General features: G+C 43.3%; 1 protein-coding gene across 2 annotated transcripts; it reads right to left on the minus strand.

Moving 5' to 3' along the window:
• Nucleotides 1-869: 869 nt before the first annotated feature.
• LOC112898497 (paired amphipathic helix protein pst1-like) lies at nt 870-1,712 on the minus strand. Of its 2 annotated transcripts, none has more exons than XM_025966833.1 (2): nt 1,254-1,712; nt 870-1,163 (listed from the first exon to the last, which is right to left on the minus strand). In XM_025966833.1, the coding sequence occupies exons 1-2, from the start codon at nt 1,556-1,558 to the stop codon at nt 1,028-1,030; spliced, it is 441 nt and encodes a 146-aa protein (XP_025822618.1). In that variant the 5' UTR covers nt 1,559-1,712; the 3' UTR covers nt 870-1,027. The 2 variants fall into 2 exon arrangements, with proteins under 2 accessions (XP_025822618.1, XP_025822617.1); XM_025966832.1 differs by having other exon boundaries at nt 1,251-1,712.
• Between the last annotated feature and the right edge of the window lie 18,800 nt (nt 1,713-20,512).

Below are 20,512 nucleotides of genomic sequence, written 5' to 3' on the forward strand. Positions count from 1 at the left end.
TGTTTAAAACAATGGATCAACCAGCTATCTGCTCCATGTTTCACATATGCTGCACATTGCCACAAGTGATGGAAAGATGCACACTGAAGAATATATTATTGTCTCATTTTTGGTAGGGGACTTCAATTGGTGCCATTCCTTAGTACCAGCTAAAAAACAAAATCAAATATAATCGATGCTTATCTAAATATGTTCATGAGTTCTTGGCAGCGAAATTTCAGAAACTCCTCCCCCAACACTGTAGATCGATCAGATCTCGGAGGTGAGAGATTCACAAAGGAATGAAAACAACAGGCAGTTCTCAATCTTTTTCAGTGGGGTATCCAAATCTTACAGGGAGGAAGGTATCTGTTTAAAGAGGTGTCCGTATAAGTGCTGAGCAAAAGGAGAGCTACCATTTTTGGCATCTTGGAGGTTTGCAACAGTGAGAGTGAAATAAGGATGGTGTCTAATCTTCCATTACCATTGGTGGAGTGGATGCATCATGTGCAAAGACCAGAATAAAGATTAGTCTTTTATTCATAAAGAAATCGCACGCACCACATTTCCATGTTTGTGGCGTCCATTTGTCCAGCTCGATTGGAGACTTCATTTATACACAAGTACGATACGCGCTAAAAGAATATTCTCCCCTACCCGTTCAAATGAACCGAATCTATTTCCCTCACATGTTGCTTCCCAACTATCTAACTCGAATAGAGAGTTTTGTGTATACGCACGTACAACATACCCTAAAAGAATATTCTCCCTTCAAATTCAAACGAACCGAATCTATTTCCCGCGCATCCCGGACCAAACATGCATGCACGTAAATTCAAACAAACCGGATCTATTTATTGCTCATCCCAAAAACCTGGATGGAACTTGCATGTCAATATAAAGCAAACGATAAATATGCTCTCTGGTCACTCTCACTCCAAGAGTATCAATAAAACACAGGACAATGAACACAGTCGAGATTTAGGATCACAAGTACTAGCAGCACACAGAACCAGCACGGATGAACCACGCTGTAGGTTTTGCACACCTAGGCATCAGCACCACCACCCTGTCTGTCCCTGAGCTCATATCCACCTGGCAGGAAGGTGTTGAATTTGCGGATGAGATCGGGGTACCCCTGGAACAGGGGCTGCAGATAGCTGACCACGCCGTCGACGCCGAAGCTGAAATCCCACACAAACAAAGAATGAGCCCGTAAAGTCACGAACTAATCCCACGGATGGAAGCCAGAGCAAGCAATTGTCACTCACAACCCGAGACTGAACCCGCGCATGACGGCGAGGAAGTCCTGGTTCTTGCCGGGCTTGCCGGCGAACTCATACCGCACGGCCCGACGGAACTCGATCCAGTCGTCGGAGGGCTGCAGCACCGACGCCGGCCAGTCTGCAGGTGGCGGCGCCAGCCTCCGTGTTGACGGAAAGGAACACAGATCGGGTCGATGCGGAACCATTAGATGACGAGACCAGCGCCGGCGAAGCAAATCGCAGAAAAATGGTAGCTTTCTCTGAATCTCAAGACCAGATTCCGAAACATGCATGGCACGCGGCAACGACGCCATGGGAGACGGAGAGTGGGCGATGGAAGGGAGAAGCGACTCACGGATTGCTGCGACGCTGGGACGCCGCCATGGGCGCGCCGTCCTCCTCCCTCGCGCGCCTCACTTCACGCCGCCTGTGTACCCCATCCCCTTGTCGACGCTTCTTTACCCGAGCACGGAGGATTGAAGCACGGTGGACACCGGCAGCCTTCCTGTTGCTCTCTTGAGTCTGCCCTCTTGACAGTGGGGAATTGAGGCGCGGAGGCTCTCACTCTTTTGATACGGCAAGTAATAAAGGACGTCGTCGGCCACCTAACAGAACACGTGCCGAGTCGAGTCATGCTTTTTGTCCGCTTGCGCTCGAGAGAGACACGGCGGGGTGGCAGCGTTCGAGCGAGGCTGCAGCAGGTGTAGGACTAGGAGCGCGTGTGGGGACAGGCACCGGGAGAGCCTGGAGCTGACGAAGGCGCGGGGACGGCGGAGGGGAAGAGGAGGGCGACCTGGCCTCGGAATTTCATCGCCGCCAGTGAAGAGTTGTGGACTTGTGGGCGGCACCGGCGGCGGAGAGGGTATCGCTGCCGTTGGCCTGATTGACTGACTGTGGGTGGGGCCGACGTGAGGTGAGACTGCTGGGCTCAGTCAGGATCGCTATCGGAGAGTAACATCTGCCGGGCTGCTAAAATTGCAAATTTAGAGTACATAAATACCGTAATTAATCCCACCCCAAAAACATTTATTCAGTGAAACCTTTTGCTCTCCAGTCTCCACCGTACCGCTCTACGTCGTCAAGTGCCAAGTGATAATTTTGGTTCTTCCTTGTCCTGTAAAACCACTTTTCATCTATGTACATGACGTTGTAGATACAAAGAGTTGAAAGTTGGTTCATCTGGCATGCTTTGGCTGTCAAGTTGTTATCTTCAGTCAAGGTGAACATTATGGCATTTGTATGGCGCCTAAAACTCCCTTCCTTGATCAGACGCCTACGCAATTTGCTCTTTGACATGCGCAAAGCGTTTGCTAGGTCACGGATAGTTTGGCGCTGTCTAATCGGAACGTCTTTGATGGCATCCGATCCGGGTTAAATATATGGCAGCCACAATTTTTCTTCTTGGGTTTGAAAGCTTCAGTGCCACCACTAGTTTGTCCTTCTCGTCATAGGAGCTGACCTTCATCATGGCAGGAGCTGACCTTTCTAAACACATGGCATAGATATAGTTCGTTTTATACAAGGAGTGTAGTGCCTCCTCCTCTTGATATTGACGGGGCCTACACAACCGAATTTTGTCAACATCCGTTGGAAAAAAAAACTTGACGCCTCAGTGCGTGCATGAAGAGGAAGAAAAAAATGAAAACTTGACGGATGGATTGGGTAGCTCGCATGGTTTGCATGCCACTGTGGATGTCTGCATGCAAAGGCCCACGGCATCAGCTTCATCGCCGGGTTCAGCTCCGATCCGTCGTCAGGTTCAGCTTGGTCCATGCATGGATCTACTCCGTCGCCGGCTTCCAGTTGAGCCACGGCGTCTGCTCCGTCGCTGGATTCATGTTGAGCCACAGCGTCTCCTCCGGCTTCAGCTTCGTCAACGCCGTCATCAGCTCTGTGAGGCAAACAAAATTGCAACACCGTTTGAGTACAACTCAGGAAGGAAGGGATACATTGCAGAAAATGAAATGGAAGAAAACGGGACCGTACCTTCCATGATTTCCTTCGGAATTTATGGTATGCACCATTTAGACTATTTTTCAGAACACAAATTAGAAAGTTATGAAATTAATTCACGTACTGGAGATTGATGAAAGTCATATGGATTTTCCCTTGAAGTGAATGACAATACCTCAAAAGATTTTATGCACTACTTTTAAAAGTGTGTTTAGGGCCAAATTAAAATTTACCGGACTGAATGGCCAAAAAATTGAAATCTTATGCTTCCCGTGTCTCTTTTTTAATCTTCAAACCATGTAACATAATTTATATTAACCATATTTTAGAAAAATATTAACCGTAGCACCGCACGTGCACTATGCTAGTCAGTACAAAAAGCCCTAACTATTGCTATGTACAAAATTGATAAGACAGGTTGAACTAAAGATGTTTCTCAATTTAAGAATATGTTGAAGTAGCTAGTTCTGAAACTAAGAAAATATTTATCTAGCAAGTGTCGAAGAAAACAAGATCACACTAACAAGTTCTGAATTTTTTTCAAATATGTACAGTTAAAGCATTGTTTGAGGTGGCCAGAGAAACTTATGACTTGGTCTCACTTTTTATTTCAAATTTCTACTGGTCTGAAAAAAGCTACATTATTGCTAGATTGAAGAGTAGCTTATATGTTTCACAACCATCCTTCAGGTCTATTGAGCCATCTAAATCTTTTCCGGAGAATTATGCTGGCATAATATGCCCGGTCCCACTCCTTCACTATTATTTATTTTGAAGCGGCCGGCATTACTGTCCGGTATGGTATTGATAGAGTAAAGAGTTTCAAAGCTGTACAGGAATAAGAAAAAAAAAGGACAGAGGCAAGGAGCAAAAAGAAAAAGACATGCACAGCCTGAAGCTCCCGGGATGATTCCCTTAAGCCGTTTGGCTCCTCAAGCACACGATTTTTAGCCCCTCTCCATTATCCTTTCCGATGATGTGTGATTTTTTTTCTAAATATCCTCGCATTGCATTCATTCCATATCCCAGGCAACAAAAGGCAAAACCGTGAGCAGACCGCCCGGATTGGTAGGCCGATGGTCATGCCGATCACTTGCCAACAATGGCCGGGAGATGTCATGGAAAAATTCGAATTGCTCCCACCCCGCATACTCAGGGAAGCGGCTTTCAGTCCATTGCCTCATCGCTGCCCAAAACTTGGTTCTGTAGCGGCAGTGTAATCAATTACTCCGGTTTAATCCTTCACTGTAATCAATTACTCTCTTTTGTTGACAATGAGTTCTTGACAGGAAATTTCAGAAAACCCTCCCCCAACAAAATGCAGCTCAGATCAAGATTCACACAGGAATCAGAAACACGAAGCAGTTTGCAGCCTTGTTCTATTTTTCAGTAGGAGACCAAAAGCACAGGGGAGGAAGGTATCTGGTATTCTGGTTAAAGAGTTCTCCGCACAAGAGATGCGCCAGAGGAGAGCTACTATATTTTGCATCATGGAGGTTTGCAACAGGAAGAGCGAAATGAGGATGTTGTCTAATCTTCCGTTACCATTGGTGGAGTGTATACATCATGTGCAAAGACCAGAATAAAGATTAGTCTTTTATCCAAAAAGAAATCTCATGTTAGGACATTACCACGTTTGTCGCTTCCTATTTGCCGAGCTCGACTGGAGACTTCGTTTATGCGCACGTACGACATATGCTAGCTAAAAGAATATTCTCCCCTACCCGTTCAAATGAACCAGATCTATTTCCCGCGTATGTTTGCTTCCTATTTGTCCAGCTCGACTAAAAAGTTCATTTATGCGGACGTACGATATGACCTAAAATAGTATTCTTCCCTACCCTTTTAAAGGAACCGAATCTATTTCCCGCGCATCCCAACGGCAGAACATGCATGTAAATTCAAATATCCAGATCTATTTGCCCCCAATCCTGAAACAATTAGACGGAACATGCATGCTAATATAGCAAACAAGAAATATGACCTCAGGTTCCTCTCACTCCAATAGTATCAAATAACACACAGAATAGTGGACACAGTCCGGATTTAGGATCAGATCTACCGGCAGCATACGGAACCGGCAGGGATGAACCAGTCAGGTAGGTTTAGCACATCTAGGCATCATGGAGCGAGGTTCCCAACAGGAAGAGCTGCAAGAGGAGAGCTACCATATTTGGCATAATGGAGGTTTGCAACAGGAAGAGCGAAATGAGGATGTTGTCTAATCTTCTGTTACCATTGGTGGAGTGTATACATCATATGCAAAGATCAGAATAAAGATTAGTCTTTTATCCGAAAAGAAAACTCCCGTCAAGACATTACCATGCATGTATGTCGCTTCCTATTTGTCGAGCTCGACTAGAGACTTCATTTATGAGCATGTACGATATGCCCTAAAAGAATATTCCTCCTACACGTTCAAATCAACTAAATCTATTTTCCTGCGCATCATGCTTTCCATTTGTCCAGCTCAGTTGGAGACTTGATTCATGCGCACGTATGATGCACCTTAAAAGATTATTATCCCGTACCATTCAAACGAGCCGAATCTATTTCCCGCGCATCCCAGACAAAATATGCATATATATTCAAACGATCCAGATCTATTTGCCCAGCATCCCAACACTTAGGGCATGTTTGGATGTTGCAGTTTTAGAAAACTACAGTATTAAAAAACTGTAGTTTTATAAGTCAAAAACGTGCAATACCATGGTTTAGAAAAAAGAGGCCTGGAGTGAAGTTTTTAAAACTCCAAAAAGACTGATTATGGTAGTATTACGGTTTTTAAAACCATAAAGTTTCTTGCATCCAAACACTCATGAGTTTTAAAAACCAAAGTATTTTGTAAAACCGTAGTATTTATCTAATACTCCAAAAATACTTTATATCCAAACAGGACCTTAGACGGAAGATATGCATGCATGTCAACATAATATAACAAACAAGAAATATGACCTCAGGTTCCTCTCACTCCAAGAGTATCAAATAACACACAGGATAATGGACACAGTCCGGATTTAGGATCACAGAACTACCGGCAGCAGATGGAACCGGTACGGATGAACCGCTCAGGTAGGTTTAGCACATCTAGGCATCCGCATCACCTCCCTGCTGGTTGTCCCTGAGCACGTATCCCCTTGGCAGGAAGGCGTTGAAATCGCGGATGAGATCTGGGTGCCCCTGGAACAGGGGCTGCAGGCGGCTGACCACGCCGTCGACGCCGAAGCTGAAATCCCACACAAACCAGAAATGAGACCTTAACTAGTCCCACGGATGGAAGCCAAACGGAGCAAGAAATTGTCACTCACATCCCGAGCCTGAACCCGCGCATGACGGTGAGGAACTGCAGGTTCTTGACGGGCTCGCCGGCGAACTCGCGCTTCACGGCGAGCACGAACCGGATCGAGTCCTCGAAGGGCAGCAGCCCCGGCGGCTCATCTGCAGGTGGCGGCGCCGGCCTCCTTGACGAAGAGCAGAACAGATCGTATGCAGAACCATTAGATCTCGAGACCGGCGAAGCAAATCGCAGAAAAATGGCAGCCTTTTGTGAATCGCAAGACCAGATTCCGAATACATTGCACAGGACACGGCAACGACGACGCCATGGGAGACGGAGTGAGGGCGATGGAATTAAGGGAGAAGCAACTCACGGAGGGACGCCGCGACGCTGGGACGCGGCCGCCATGGGCGAGCCGTCCTCGTCCTCCTCCTCCTCCCTCTCGCGCTTCACGCCGCCTGTGTACCCCATCCCTAGCCTCGTCGGCGCTGCGTTCCTCTCGCACCGGGACCCCGGCAGCCTTCCTAGGGAGTTGCCCTCTTGACGATGGGGAATTGAGGCACGGAGGCTCTCACGCTTCTCATACGGCAAGTAATAAAGGACGTCGTCGGAGGCGTGGCTACCTAACAGAGCACGTGCCGCGTCGAGTCATGCTGTTTGTCAGCTTGCGCTCGAGAGACAGCGCCCGGTGGCACTGGCAGGGACCGAGAGGGCAGCATGCAGCCGGCGTTGGAGCGAGTGTGGGGACAGGCCGGCGCCTGGAGTTTCCTCGCCGCCGGTGGAAAGATTTGGTCGAGGGCAGCAGCGGCGGAGGGGAAACATTTCGACGGAAGGGCATGCTCCACAGAGCCTGATTGACTGATTGTGGAGCCGACCTGAGGTGAGACTGGGTCCTCTGACGGCTGGTAACACCTGCCGGCCCAGCCGGCCTGCTACAATTGCAAATTTAGTTTAGATATATATAAAATACCGAAACTACAAGATAGAGTTTAATTTGCTTTGAGAATTAGAATTAGTTGGTAGATTACTACGGCAATGAAAAATGAGTTTACTCTTCGGTGTTTATTTTTGAACCGTCCTTGGTATATAATTAAGGATATTGGTAATGCTACATCGTTCTCGCAATTACCATGAGAATTTCCTTGTCTCACAACCATTTACTTTTGGTTCACCCCGCTTTATGTTATAAAATGAACTGAGGGAATCCTCCGCAGTGACATCTTTTCATCAATAGGTAAAAAGAATAAGAATTCGCATATTTTTTGTTGATTTATAAAACCAAATACAACACCGATACTTTGAAAGCTGGGGGAGTCACTGTTGCCTTTTCACCAGGATCTAATACACATGAATAGGAGAAACACAGGAACATAAAGATTTCTCACGCCACGACAACTTAGCTTTTTCTTCTTCTCTATTTCTCATGTTACCAAGTCCATGCTCTTGGTTTCATATAGTTCTGAGTACATGACCGACCAGACCTATGAGCTACCGGCTGGTATGGAGTTCGTGCTCTTGCACGTATACTTACCAAATAAACATACAACAAAGACTACAATTCAAACATGATTGGCTGCCACTTTCCACAAGCTCGTAGACCTCCTCCTATAACGCGCTCGTATATGCCACCTGACCAGCCAAAAAATAGCTAGTGTTTCTTAAACTATGCTTGCTTCCTACTTGCATCAAGTCCACATATACATGCATGACTGGTCTTGTATAGGACTCAAACACATGTACGTGCACATGACTCATGCATGTTACTAATACTTGCCAATACTAAAAATATGGCTTTCTATAAAAGCTAAGACTTACTAAAAAACAAGATTAAACCCAACATCCACTGCTTTCAACTCTTGTTCACATTGGCAGTCCCGCGAGAGCTTCAACTTCTACAGAGCAACCAGAATGGAACCAACGTCACATTGGCAGCATCACGCTACAGCTCTTTGTTGCTAAGGAGGTCATCATCTAGCTCGCCATTGCTCCCCAGTTACATCTACTAGCAGAAGACATGCAAACACTGAACTTTTTCATATCCACGCTCATCATCAGTATAGAAAATAAGACATTCCACAACATGGCAAGCTAAAGATTAAGTAGCGGCCGGTGTGTGAAAACGATCGGAGGAGATGTTCATTGAACACTTGACATCTATTCTTGGAATAAATGTGCCGTAAAACCAAACATAGGGCCTCACTAATATATAAATGCTTATATTACATATATTTTTTGTCATGGATCGCTTAGAATTGTGAAAGATATATTTTCATGGTTGGCAACACTAGCTAAACGAAATACTTTATTTGTCATGCCTCCCGTGACGGTTGGCAACACTAGCTAAGCAAAATACTTTATTTACCATGCCTCCTTGATGGTTGGGAACAACCTTCTTCATGAAAGTATGAGTATATTTCACGGTTGGGACCAAACACCCGTCTGTGCTGTCCTGGTAGATGACACAGGATTAGACAGAAACACTGGAATGTATGCACAATATCCATGTTAGGGCTACCAGAGGACCAGAACGGATAATATAGGTGCCGGCTTTCCTGAGGACCAGCATAGATATTCTTCATAACAATACTAGTTATGGAGACTGATTTGAATAGATGTCAAATTAATTTCTCATGGCCTATATGAATTTGAAGCATTGGTGTTAGAAATCATTATTGAATCTTCAAGAAGAAGTGCAGGCGTGCATGTCGACCGTTGTGCAGTGTAAACATGTTCATTAGCTGCTTCAAATTCCAACCCAAGTAAAGTTGGATGGAAAGTTGGAGAAGTTGGAGCACTCGATAGCATGTTGCTTGTGTGTGTGTGTGTGTGTGTGTCTGTCTGTGTGTGTGTGTGATCCAAGCCTCCCGTTGCCTTTTTATTTTTGTGTTTTAGAGCTAGGGTTAGAAGGTGAGAAAGCCTCTGAAGTCAGATCACTTGATGATTGATTGCAGCTTTACAATTCTGAAAGATCCTTTGGTGTGAGAGACTAAAGTTACCCAAGAAATTGTGCTACTGTACCACTATCAGATCTATCAAAGGATTTTGAGAAATTGCAAGAGTCAAAGCAAGGGGCAGATGCCACTTGCACTATCGAAGGCAGATTCTTTCTTGTGCATAGGATTGTTCTAGCAGCAAAATCTGCAGTCTTCATGGTGGAGCTCAGTGATCAATGGAGAAAAGAAGCATTGTGTAAAACTATAGAGGACATGGAACCGAGTGTATACAGGTGACTTCCTTGGAAGAATATGATAGCAATGATAAGAAAGAGATCGTTGATCACTAGCTTGAAGATGCTGATCCATATTCAAACAGGGACTGAAGCCCACATTTGATAGTTTCCTTTTACATGATTCTCTATGTAGATTGTGACAACCACATTATCAGCACTAGCTGATCAAATCAATACAGCAATATAATCACAAGGATGTGCACAACACACATAGTGTGTGTGTGATCTTGTAGGTTATGTGTATATAGACAGCCATGGCCTAAAACCCCTATTGTAAACTACAAGTTCTTTGATGACCTTATTTCTTGCCTCATAATAATATGAATATTACAATGTTGGATCACGAAGTTTCAGTACGGACAAGCTAAAACTACCAGTGTTTAGTGCACCATTAGGGATAAGTGTATATATGTACTGTTTCATCATTGTATATTGTCTCCATCTACATAAACTCATGAAAAACATAGTCTAATATAACAAACTACTGCCTTGGCAATTCTGAGGATTGAGATCAAGCTCATTGAGAATGAGGAAGCACGTAGAGTATGCTTCTCCAAGCGATGCCAAGGTTTGTTAAAGAAGGCTAATGAGCTATACATTCTGTGTGGTGCAATGGTTGGTTCTGTTGTGTTATCCCTTGAGGATGTTGTTATTGACCACTTCACCATATTGGTCATGGAGAGCCATGCATCAGGCAGTGAGAGCCATGATAGTGGTGGAGTGGTGGCAGATAACGTCCATAAGCTGAATATAGAACACTCGAAGTTGCAACATTGTTGGAGACTGGGAGGATGAGAAAGAAGAGGCTGATGCAAGAGCCAAGATGTAACTTACAAGGAAATGGGCGGCCACATCATGATGTAGTGGTCAAATCTGTGGTCTCGGAATCGGGTCTAGATAAGTTGCAAGAGTTCCAAAAGAAGCTGGAAGCAATTCATCCTGTTGTTGGAGAGGGGTCACATCAGCCACAACCACATATGGAGATAGCTTCAGCTTCGAAGTACTAGTCTGGTGCGTAGAGTAATGGTATTTCATAACACCATTCTATGAAAATATGTCCATGTGTTGAAATTCCCATGTGCCAACACACGGCAAGTTCAAAAGTAACTATTATGTGTTTCCAAAGCACGCAAGAAACATTGGAATTTTTTAGTTTTTAGGAATATCTCTTTATAGCAAACAATCACTAGTGTTGCCACATGGGAAAGAGTTCTCGTGTGTTTCTTGACATTTAATGTGTTCTTGGCACAAGGAAGTACTGATTAATATATAACCTATGTTGGGTACACACTCTAATGCGGCTCCTAGAGTGTCAAAAACAATAATTGGCGATGGATCAGCAAGATAACCAATTAAGAAGTGGGCAGTGTACTAGTAACGGTGTAGCATAGCGTGAGGGCAGAGTGGAGGGGTGCAGTGGGCGACCTTGGGGAATTATACTCCACAGTGGTCGGACACGTCGAGGGCTGTGGCGGGCAGTGCTACGGTGCAGCCGTGGTGAAGATCTAGTAGTAGCCAGAGTTTGAGTGTGGGGCATAAACGGAGGCAGAGCTCACCTGGGGGTCCTAAGCGGCAGTAGGATTGAGAGGCGGCATTTCCATGCACTCGATAAAGCAGCGGAAGGGGCATATGCTAGCAAGATATAAGGAAGCGGAGGAGGGGATGATAACACGTGAGACCCACTTGGTAGGTCCTTATGCTATCACCTTGGTACTTTCCATAAAAAAGAACATGGGATGGACCCATACCGATAGATCTCTCATCCCATTATCCAGGTACCTCCAACCAAGTAAATATCATTGGATGGACCTTAATCTAACGAAACACAAGGTGGGATGATCCCATAGTGTCCTGGAGTGTCAAAAACACTATAATGTGACACATACAGTGTGAAGAACACTTGAGATGGATATACCATGTTGGACAATTATCAAGATATTCTGCATAACTAGTACCAGTGCATCTCCAGCAGAGAGATGACAATTCATCTGCTATTCACTAATCGCGACTTGAGGACACCATGGGCATGCGCACGCCACGTTCCTGCTTTCACTCTCAAAAAAATTGTTCCTCCTCTAACGCGTGCTTCAAGTTGCCCAAGAAATCCATCCCCTTGACTAGAGCTTCCCCAAAGGCTCTAGCACCACCAGCCTGCTGCCTATTGCTGATGCGGAAATAGGGAATTGAGACATGGAAATCTAGGCTTTCGTGGTTTTTTTTTATATGAATAAGCAACAGAAATCGGTTAAGGTAAACAGCACATGTGCCACGGCAAGTCATTTTGTCCTTTTGCACTAGGAGACTTAAGAGAGTGGTGTGGAAGGCGGGGCAAGCATTTGAGCTCCTGTGTTCATGCCTCCTATGCACACAATTTTTAGCAGCCGGAAGCGCACTGTATGATGAGGACGCTGTGGATATTTCTATGGATTTTGTTTTGGATTTGCCTAGAACTAAGAGGGGGAGGGATATTATTTTTATTGTAGTGGATAGATTTTCCAACATGGCATAATTTATTCCTTGCCATAAAAGTGATTATGATGTTCAAAGAGATTGTTCGCTTGCATGGTATGACTTCTACTATTGTTTCAGATCATGATGCTAAATTCTTAAGCCACTTTTAGTGCACATTATGGAAAGTTGGGGACAGAGCTGCTGTTTTCTACAACTTGTCACCCAAAAACAGGTTGTGAATAGAATATTATCTACTATGTTGAGAGCTGTTTTGAAGAAAAATTTGAAGATGTGGGAAGAATGTTTGCTGCATGTGGAATTTGCTTACAACAGGGCGAAACATTCCACCACCATGGTAAATTCTTTTCAGGTAGGTGTATGATTTTAACCCATAAGCTCCTATTGATCTTTTACCTCTACCTACTATTGAATGGATACATCTTAATGCTAAGGAAGTGAAAATTCATGAAACAACTAAAGAAGATATTAAAAAGATGAATGAAAAGTATAGAATTGCTGGTAGTAAAGGTAGAAAGAAAGTTAATCTCGATGTAGGTGATTTGGTGTGGTTGCATTTGCGTAAAGATAGATTTTCAGAGCTAAGAAATTCTAAATTAATACCAAGAGCTGTTGATCCTTTATTTGAGAAAATAAATGATGATGCATATAAACTTGAGTTGCCTTCCGAGTTTGGAGTTAGCCCCACCTTGCTTTAACATTGCAGATTTGAAACCATACTTGGGAGAAGAAGATAAACTAGCGTTGAGGACGACTTCGCTTCAAGAGGGGGAGGATGATGAGAACATAACTCGTTTGGATACAAACAACACTCCTCAAGTGGATATGCAAGAACCAATCACTAGAGCTCGTGCACATCGCCTAATCAACATGTGAGCTCGTTCCTATGTACATTTAGTAATTATGAGAATATTATGCTACCTAATGATGTTATTGTAGTTAGGAATAATGAAGAGGATCGGGAAATATTTGGAGGAAGACTTGGAGGAGGAATAGATCAGACGGGGCGTCCAAGTCAAGCCGAAGGCCCACAACATCCCAAGTTCGAGTCTGCCTCGGAGTCAAGGAGCAGCGTGCACTAAAATCGACACTCAGATCGCATACGAAGTCCAAATTTGACGTTCTACATATATCCCAAGGTTATGGATTCCCTGGATTAACAGTTAATTGAGTAATATTTTTATATAATTAAATAGATCTATCCTATCATGAAGGAAAGATTATTGCACATATATTATTAAGAGATAATATAGAACAAAGGCATGCACATACACATGCATCGTGTTCAGAAATGGCTGTAGAAAAACTGAAGACAAGCATAGGAAATATATTCGACGATTATATATATATATATGTATTCCACATTATTACATTAGTTATTTTCTCTCCATTAGTGGCGGACCACTAGGAAGATTACGGATAACCTTGCATCATCATCATTCGAAGATGTGGCTATGGTCCGGGGGGCAAACAGGGTTGCATGCAGGGCATTCAGCCTGACAAGCACTCTTGGTGTCGTAGCAAGGAGGCGACGGCGTTTGGTTGTCACAGCAATAACAACTAAACCCGGCACAGATATATTTAATGCAGAATTTGAGGGAGATCTGCTGGGTCTTAGATACCGATGTGTCTTTTGGCACAAAAGCATTTGAGTTTGAATTGGTTGGACTATTTTGGTAGGCTCCAGCCTCAGAGAGTGCAGGACTACCTATTGGAATACACTTTTCATTAGTACCTCGGTAGATAATACACACACATATAAAATTTGACCAGAAGAGAAGTAGTGACGTGTACTTACAACGAAAAGGTCGGCACCCAAAAAGAACGAAGGCCAAGATTAACATCACACACACAGGGTTGCTGCAGCGCCTCCCCATGCTGTATCTCTATGTATTCTTCAACAGACTTAACCTAATGTTGGAAGGGTATGGTTGTTCTTTAGAGCAAAAGAATGTGGCCTGAAGTGCCTGGGGTTTCTAGCACTCTAATATATATGGAGGCATTCATTGTGAATTACACATAGATAGCATAATTGTATATCACACTTTAATGAACTATAGGCTATTGTTAATGCATCCCTGTTTTCGAATGAGACTAATTGGTAGTAATTAACCAGGCTCAAATAGATAGCGTAACTGTATTTCTATAATTAAGGAATTACAAAATAATTAATGCAATCTTAGTTTCTAATAAGAATAATTGGTGTACTAACTATCCTTTGCCCAATTTTTTGTGATGGAATTTGAGTCCATTACTCCAGTGGTTTTAGTTATTGGCACATTGAATAAGGTGGCAATCAATTTTTGACCTCCCCCCCAACCCCAACCAAAAAAACAAAGACTATTGTAGGTAGGATGACATTGTCTTACGTCTTATTCTTTTCCAAAAACCCATTTTGTTTTTAGATCTTCATATGTTCCTCCAAACTATATTAGTTTTGTTGTGAAATATTTCATTAATGATCAATTAATTTATTTAGTTAATAATAAACCCAAGAGGCCAACTCCAACTCCAAGGGGCCAACTCCAAGGAACATCGTACCTTTTGGGCTTGTATATGTATATATATGTAAACAATCGCATCAATGAGAATCACTTGAGAGCTCTTACAACTCTTTATCATTTATCACTCTTCCTACTTTTCCACTTCCAACATGTTACCACGCACGCATGCTCTACTGACTACGAGCAAGAGAAACGAGGCCACGAGATCTAAACTTCAGCAAGTAAGCATGGATCCATGCCATCTCCGTTTCTTTGCAACACAAGGAGGATTCCTTGTTCTTCCTATCCACGGCCGGTGATGGAATCGACGGCGTTTCCACGCTCGTCGTGGCCGTGGTAATCGCTTCCATGGTCGCCATGGACGTCGTACCTTCGCTGCAACGACGACCGCCGGCAACTTTGGCTTCGGCCCTTAGGCCGGACCTCCTTACAACCATGGACAAGCCTCCATCACTTCTTTCACCGCCGCAAACGCCCCCATCACCCTTCGTCAGAAGCACCATGGCCATGCATCCGAGTTTCATTCTCGGAACCATGGCTGCACGGCGGGGAGCTACGAATCACCGATACGTCTGGATGGTCGCCATACTCGTATCCGATACGCCCCGATACTTCGATACGTCCCGATACGCCCCGATACGCCTCGATACGCGTATCGGATTAATTCGATTTAAAAATAAATAATTTAATTCACGATACGCGTCCGATACTCGGCGATACGTCCATCCGATACGTTTGAGTATAACCTCTCATTTGAAAGCCCAGTTGAAACTGAGGCCCAACAAAACCGGCCCATCCTAAACCCTAGCTGTAAAAACACTCGTGACCTCACCTCACGCAGCACCTGTTGTCTCTCTCTCTCTCCCTCTCATCTCGTGGATCCCTTGCGCCAGTGGCTGGGAGCCTGGGAGCAAGGGCAGCAAGGTGAGCAATCTCCTCCGGCTGTTTATGTCATGCATTTCGTTGTAGATAATACGTTACAAAGCATGGCTTCAAGTGCAAGTGGAAGTTTAAATTTATATTTATATATTTGACGTATCGGTGTATCGTGATTTTTGGAGATTTGCCGTATCGCCATATCGGCGTACCCGTATCGCGTATCGGTGAAACATAGGCGGGGAGCACCGTCGTTCTACAACGACAATGGTGCAGCGGCTCCCTCGGCGCCCATACAGCCGCCATCGGCCGATTCAGTGGCGAACGCCCCTCCTCCTCCACAGGGCACGACGCCCACAGCGCCCCCACCCCTACCAGCAGCGGCGCCCTTGGCGCCTGTACTCCTCGACGCGCGGTGACGGCAGCCGCGCCGCCCGTTCCTCCGCCATCGGCCGTGTCGCGGCCACGTATCAGCGGCCGGGGGTGCTTCGCGGCTCATGGTGCCCAGCACGCCTGGGCTTCTCAACCCAGCCATGAAGGCCGGCGGAGGCCGGCGGCCAGCAACGCCGGCGCGCATGGGGGCGGGCGAAGACGAGAAGAAGAGGAGGAGGCTGGGCGAGACGGCACCAGCCGGCACAGGCACCCTCGGCGCGCGGCCGGACCATGCCGCGTAGCCGGCGCATGGGGCCACCGCATCCCAGCGGCGAACAGGACCAGGCGGCGGCGGCGTTGGGGGGCCAAAGGGGCACGACGGTTCTAGCGTCGCCCCAACCGCTCCTTTCCCCAACCCCTTGGGCAGCGGACCGGACAGGGGTGGCCCGAAACGGGCCGCCACACGCCCGCGCGGCCTAGCAAGCCGGTGCGCTGGCTGCGGCTTTCGGCCGGGCCTCGGCAGGCCGGCTCTCGGGCCGCCGCGCAGCAGGCCGGACCACGAGGCCGGCTAAGCCCCCCTCTATCTTTTCTTTTTATAGAAAAGCCCCATGGACTTTATTTTAGTTATATGTTTAGAATATCTTGTATTCAGCATATTCTATTTCAGTCCCTGGATTTTTCTACATTCATGTATTTTTTGTACATTATATACAAATTCATTCGCTATTGGAACAATGTAATATGGATGAGCATTTTGTGATCATCATATACACAAATTTTGTTGTGCAAATTTTTCTAGAACAATCTTTCAATGTGCCATTACCTTTATTGATATATTTAAATTTGGCACTTAATATTCTACATCGGTAGAACATTTAAGCAAAATTCAATTAAGGCATATAAAGTAGATTTTTGGAATAACACAAGGTGATGCTACCTAGGCACTGGCTGCGATAAGTTCTTTTCTAAGAATTTATTTATCCTGAGATCGTGCTTTTAGGTAGCAAATTACTTCTTATCACTGAGAGATCTACATCTTATGTGACTACCTTCAAAGTGTACATCCAAAATTCACATAATTGCACAAAATTTGAGTATGACTATCAAGTCATCTATTCCCTTGGGAATAAATCTATATTTGAAAGCAGTTGCACTGCTCTTTGTTCTAGACCTCAATTTTATTATCTAGATCATCTTGATTTCAAAATTTTGTATATTTATGACACAATATATTAATTTACATCATTAAATTAATTTAACACATGATCCTTCATGTAAGAAAATGGCTCAATTGGTCAATAAAGATTTCGCTGATTTGTAGCAGATGGTAGCAACTATCTGACTTGGGCTATGGATGTGAAAATAATGCTATCAGCAAAATGTTTCATTAATTCACAGAAACTCATGTTTTAGAAGCAGCCAAGTTTGCGACCTTGCATTTTCTAAGGCACCATCTTCATTGTGATCTTAAGAATGAATATATGATGGAATAGACCCTAGAAATCTTTGGGTTTCACTCAAAGAGCGCTATAATCAACAGCAGGCTATAATTTGCCAGAATACAATTCTGCAATAAATATTTGAATGATGCGGAAATGATTAAAAAGACTTTGTCTATATTTCTCCCTGCAAATAGATACCATCGCCACAAATATACCAAATATTCTGATTTAACAAATGATTTACTCCAGGCAGAAAAACATGATGAGTTCTTAACAAAGAATCATAAGATGTGTATCGTAGGTGCATCACTTATGCCTGAAGTTCATTTCAATGTTCAGAATAACAATAAGAAATTTGGTGGTAAGAAATTCAAAAAGAATTGCAAGGAGAAATGGAACAATAACAGGCAGAATTACAAGGCAAGCAAAGGTCATAAAAAAGGGAAAATCACTCAAAAAGATAACTCTCAAGTTTGTAAAAGGTGTGGTTGTCACAACCACAACACCAGAAGGTGCCATATTCCTAGGCATTTGGTTGAATTATACCAGAAATATTTTGGTAAGAAACTTCAAGAGGAGAAGTTTGAAACTCACTTCACTACTCGACCTACTGACGCCAATTGCTCCAAAAATGTTCCTACGGAACACAATGAAGATGTTCCCACAGAACACGACAATGAGAAGATCCCACCTCAGTTGGATAACTTACTCAGCACTGACAACATGCTCACGGAATTTGAATCTAATGACATAATTGGAGACATGAACTAGTTTCCTTTGTCCTCGAAGATTTATCTTTATTAGCCATATTTATGTATTATTATATTGTGTTGTAAATAATTGTTGTCGCAAGTATTATAAGACATATGATACTTGATCAATAAAGTGTATATATATATATACATATATATATAATCTATGATTTAAATCTTTCACCTTATTATGATTTACTTGCTATAGATTATCCTACCGGAACAATCCTAATGGAGGAAGAAATTTATTTAGTGGACATTTGCACCACTAATACAATACTCAGGGAAATTAAATATTTCCAAACTTAGATTAAAGAGTAAAGGAAATATCACAATTCGCTGATCGTGATGCTGTGATTGTTGGTTTAGGAAGAGCTACAATAATTCTCCCTATGGGTACTCAGCTAAATAATCGAGGATGCACTCTTGTATCCTGATTCAACTCATATCTATTGACTTATAAAGATATCCGTTGCAATGGTTTCCATATAGAAACACATAATGACAACAAAGATGAATATCTATTCATCACCAAAAATGATGGATATACCAAGCAACTTCTTGAGAAAATTCCTTCACTAACTTGATTGTATTATACATACATTAAACCCGTACAACATGTTGCATATAAGATTATTTTTTAGAATCTTGATATCTTCAAGACTTGGCATGACCGCCTAGGTCATCCTGGAACGGGGATAATGCAAAAAAGTTATCGGCAATTCCATTGGTCATCGCATGAACACTTTAAAATTTTCCAAACCTTTAGATTTTGTGTGCACTGCATGTGCCACGGGGAAATTAATCTTAAGATCCTTCTACCTTAAGATCAAAGCTGAACTACTAACATTAATTGAACGCATTCAAGGTGATATTTGTGGTCCTATTCATCCATTAACTGGACTTATTCATGCATTAACAAGATGATCCCATATATGTTTATTATCCACCGGAAACCATGCTTTCATAAGGTTCATTGCTTAAATTATCAAATTAAGAGCATATTATCCGAACAATCCAATAACATCCAGCAAGATGGATAATGCCACCGAGTTTTCCTAAAAACCTTCAAAGACTATTGTATGGCCCTAGGCATTAATGTGGAACATTTTGTACCTTACGCACTTACACAAAATGGATTAGCCGAATCTCTTACCAAGAGAGTAAAATTAATTGCAAGACCATTACTATAGAATTGCAAATTACCAACATCTTATTGGAGTCATGCGGTCTTACACGCCATAGACTTGACTCAAATAAGACCTACTACATATCATACGGCTTTCCTGTTGCAGTTAGTACGTGGCAATCAACCAAGTATTTCCCATCTGCGAAATTTGGTTGCGCTATATACATACGGATTTCACCACCGCAACGTACATCAATTTCCTCCCGTAGAAAATTGGGGATATATGTGGGGTATAAATCACCGTCAATCATAAAATACCTCGAGCCCTTTATTGGAGACTTATTCACTGCCCGTCACGTTGGTTGCATCTTCGATGAGGACAATTTACTGGCACTAGGGGGAGACAATATGTACCATAACGAATGCCAGGCAATAAATTGGAATACCTTCGGTATTCAATCCTATGATCCACATACTATAGAATCTAAATATGAAGTTCAAAAGATCATCAATTTGCAAAACATTGCAAATAACCTGCTAGAACCATTTACTGACTACAAAGGTGTCACAAAATCACACAATCCTACTATTAATGTTCTAGAAAGAGTAGAGACTCCTACTCAAAACCTCCCAAATCAAAATAAGAGGGGGAGAAGTATGGTAATAAAGGATAAAACTCCAAAATAGCATCCGCGGAAACAAAGGAAGACTACTTCCAAAATGGTAAATGAAAATCAACATCATGTTGATAGACACCAATTGGATATTGAAAATCTAAACAATATGGATGTTCAACAAATACACCATATACCTAGCACAAATGTGCACACAAATATATGTGCTAGGACATCGGAAAATCTTGACTCTAATACTTTGGTTAATATTGAAGAGTCACAAAGGGTAAATGAAATTTCCACTATTTATATTGATTCTGGAGAATCATTTAATAGAAAAACTACAATTATCGATATTAATTTCTGCTCTAAGATTGCAAGTGACCTTCAACCTGATCCAAAACCTAAGACCATGACAGAGTGCATCAAGCGCTCTGACTGGATCAAATGGTATGAAGCAATCGAGGCAGAATTGCGCTTGCTCAAAAAACGAGAGGTATTCTCATCGGTTATACCTACTCCTCGTAATATTTTTCCCATAGGATCAAAATGGGTTTTTATCCGTAAAGGAAATGAAAAAAATGAGGTGGTGAGATACAAAGCGAGGCTTAGCTTGTAGCACAAGGGTTCACACTGAGACCTAGCATTAAT

Source organism: Panicum hallii, chromosome 6 (genome assembly GCF_002211085.1).
Source record: "Panicum hallii strain FIL2 chromosome 6, PHallii_v3.1, whole genome shotgun sequence".
Classification (NCBI taxonomy): Eukaryota; Viridiplantae; Streptophyta; class Magnoliopsida; order Poales; family Poaceae; genus Panicum; species Panicum hallii.

What these genes read in the sequence shown, in the direction of transcription:
- LOC112898497 (XM_025966832.1), bottom strand. Translation starts at nt 1,558, where the DNA reads ATGGCGTCGTTGCCGCGTGCCATGCATGTTTCGGAATCTGGTCTTGAG. An exon ending in CGCGGGTTCAGTCTCGGGTT is followed by an intron (nt 1,164 to 1,250) that starts GTGAGTGACAAT and finishes GTGGGATTTCAG; the next exon opens with CTTCGGCGTCGACGGCGTGG.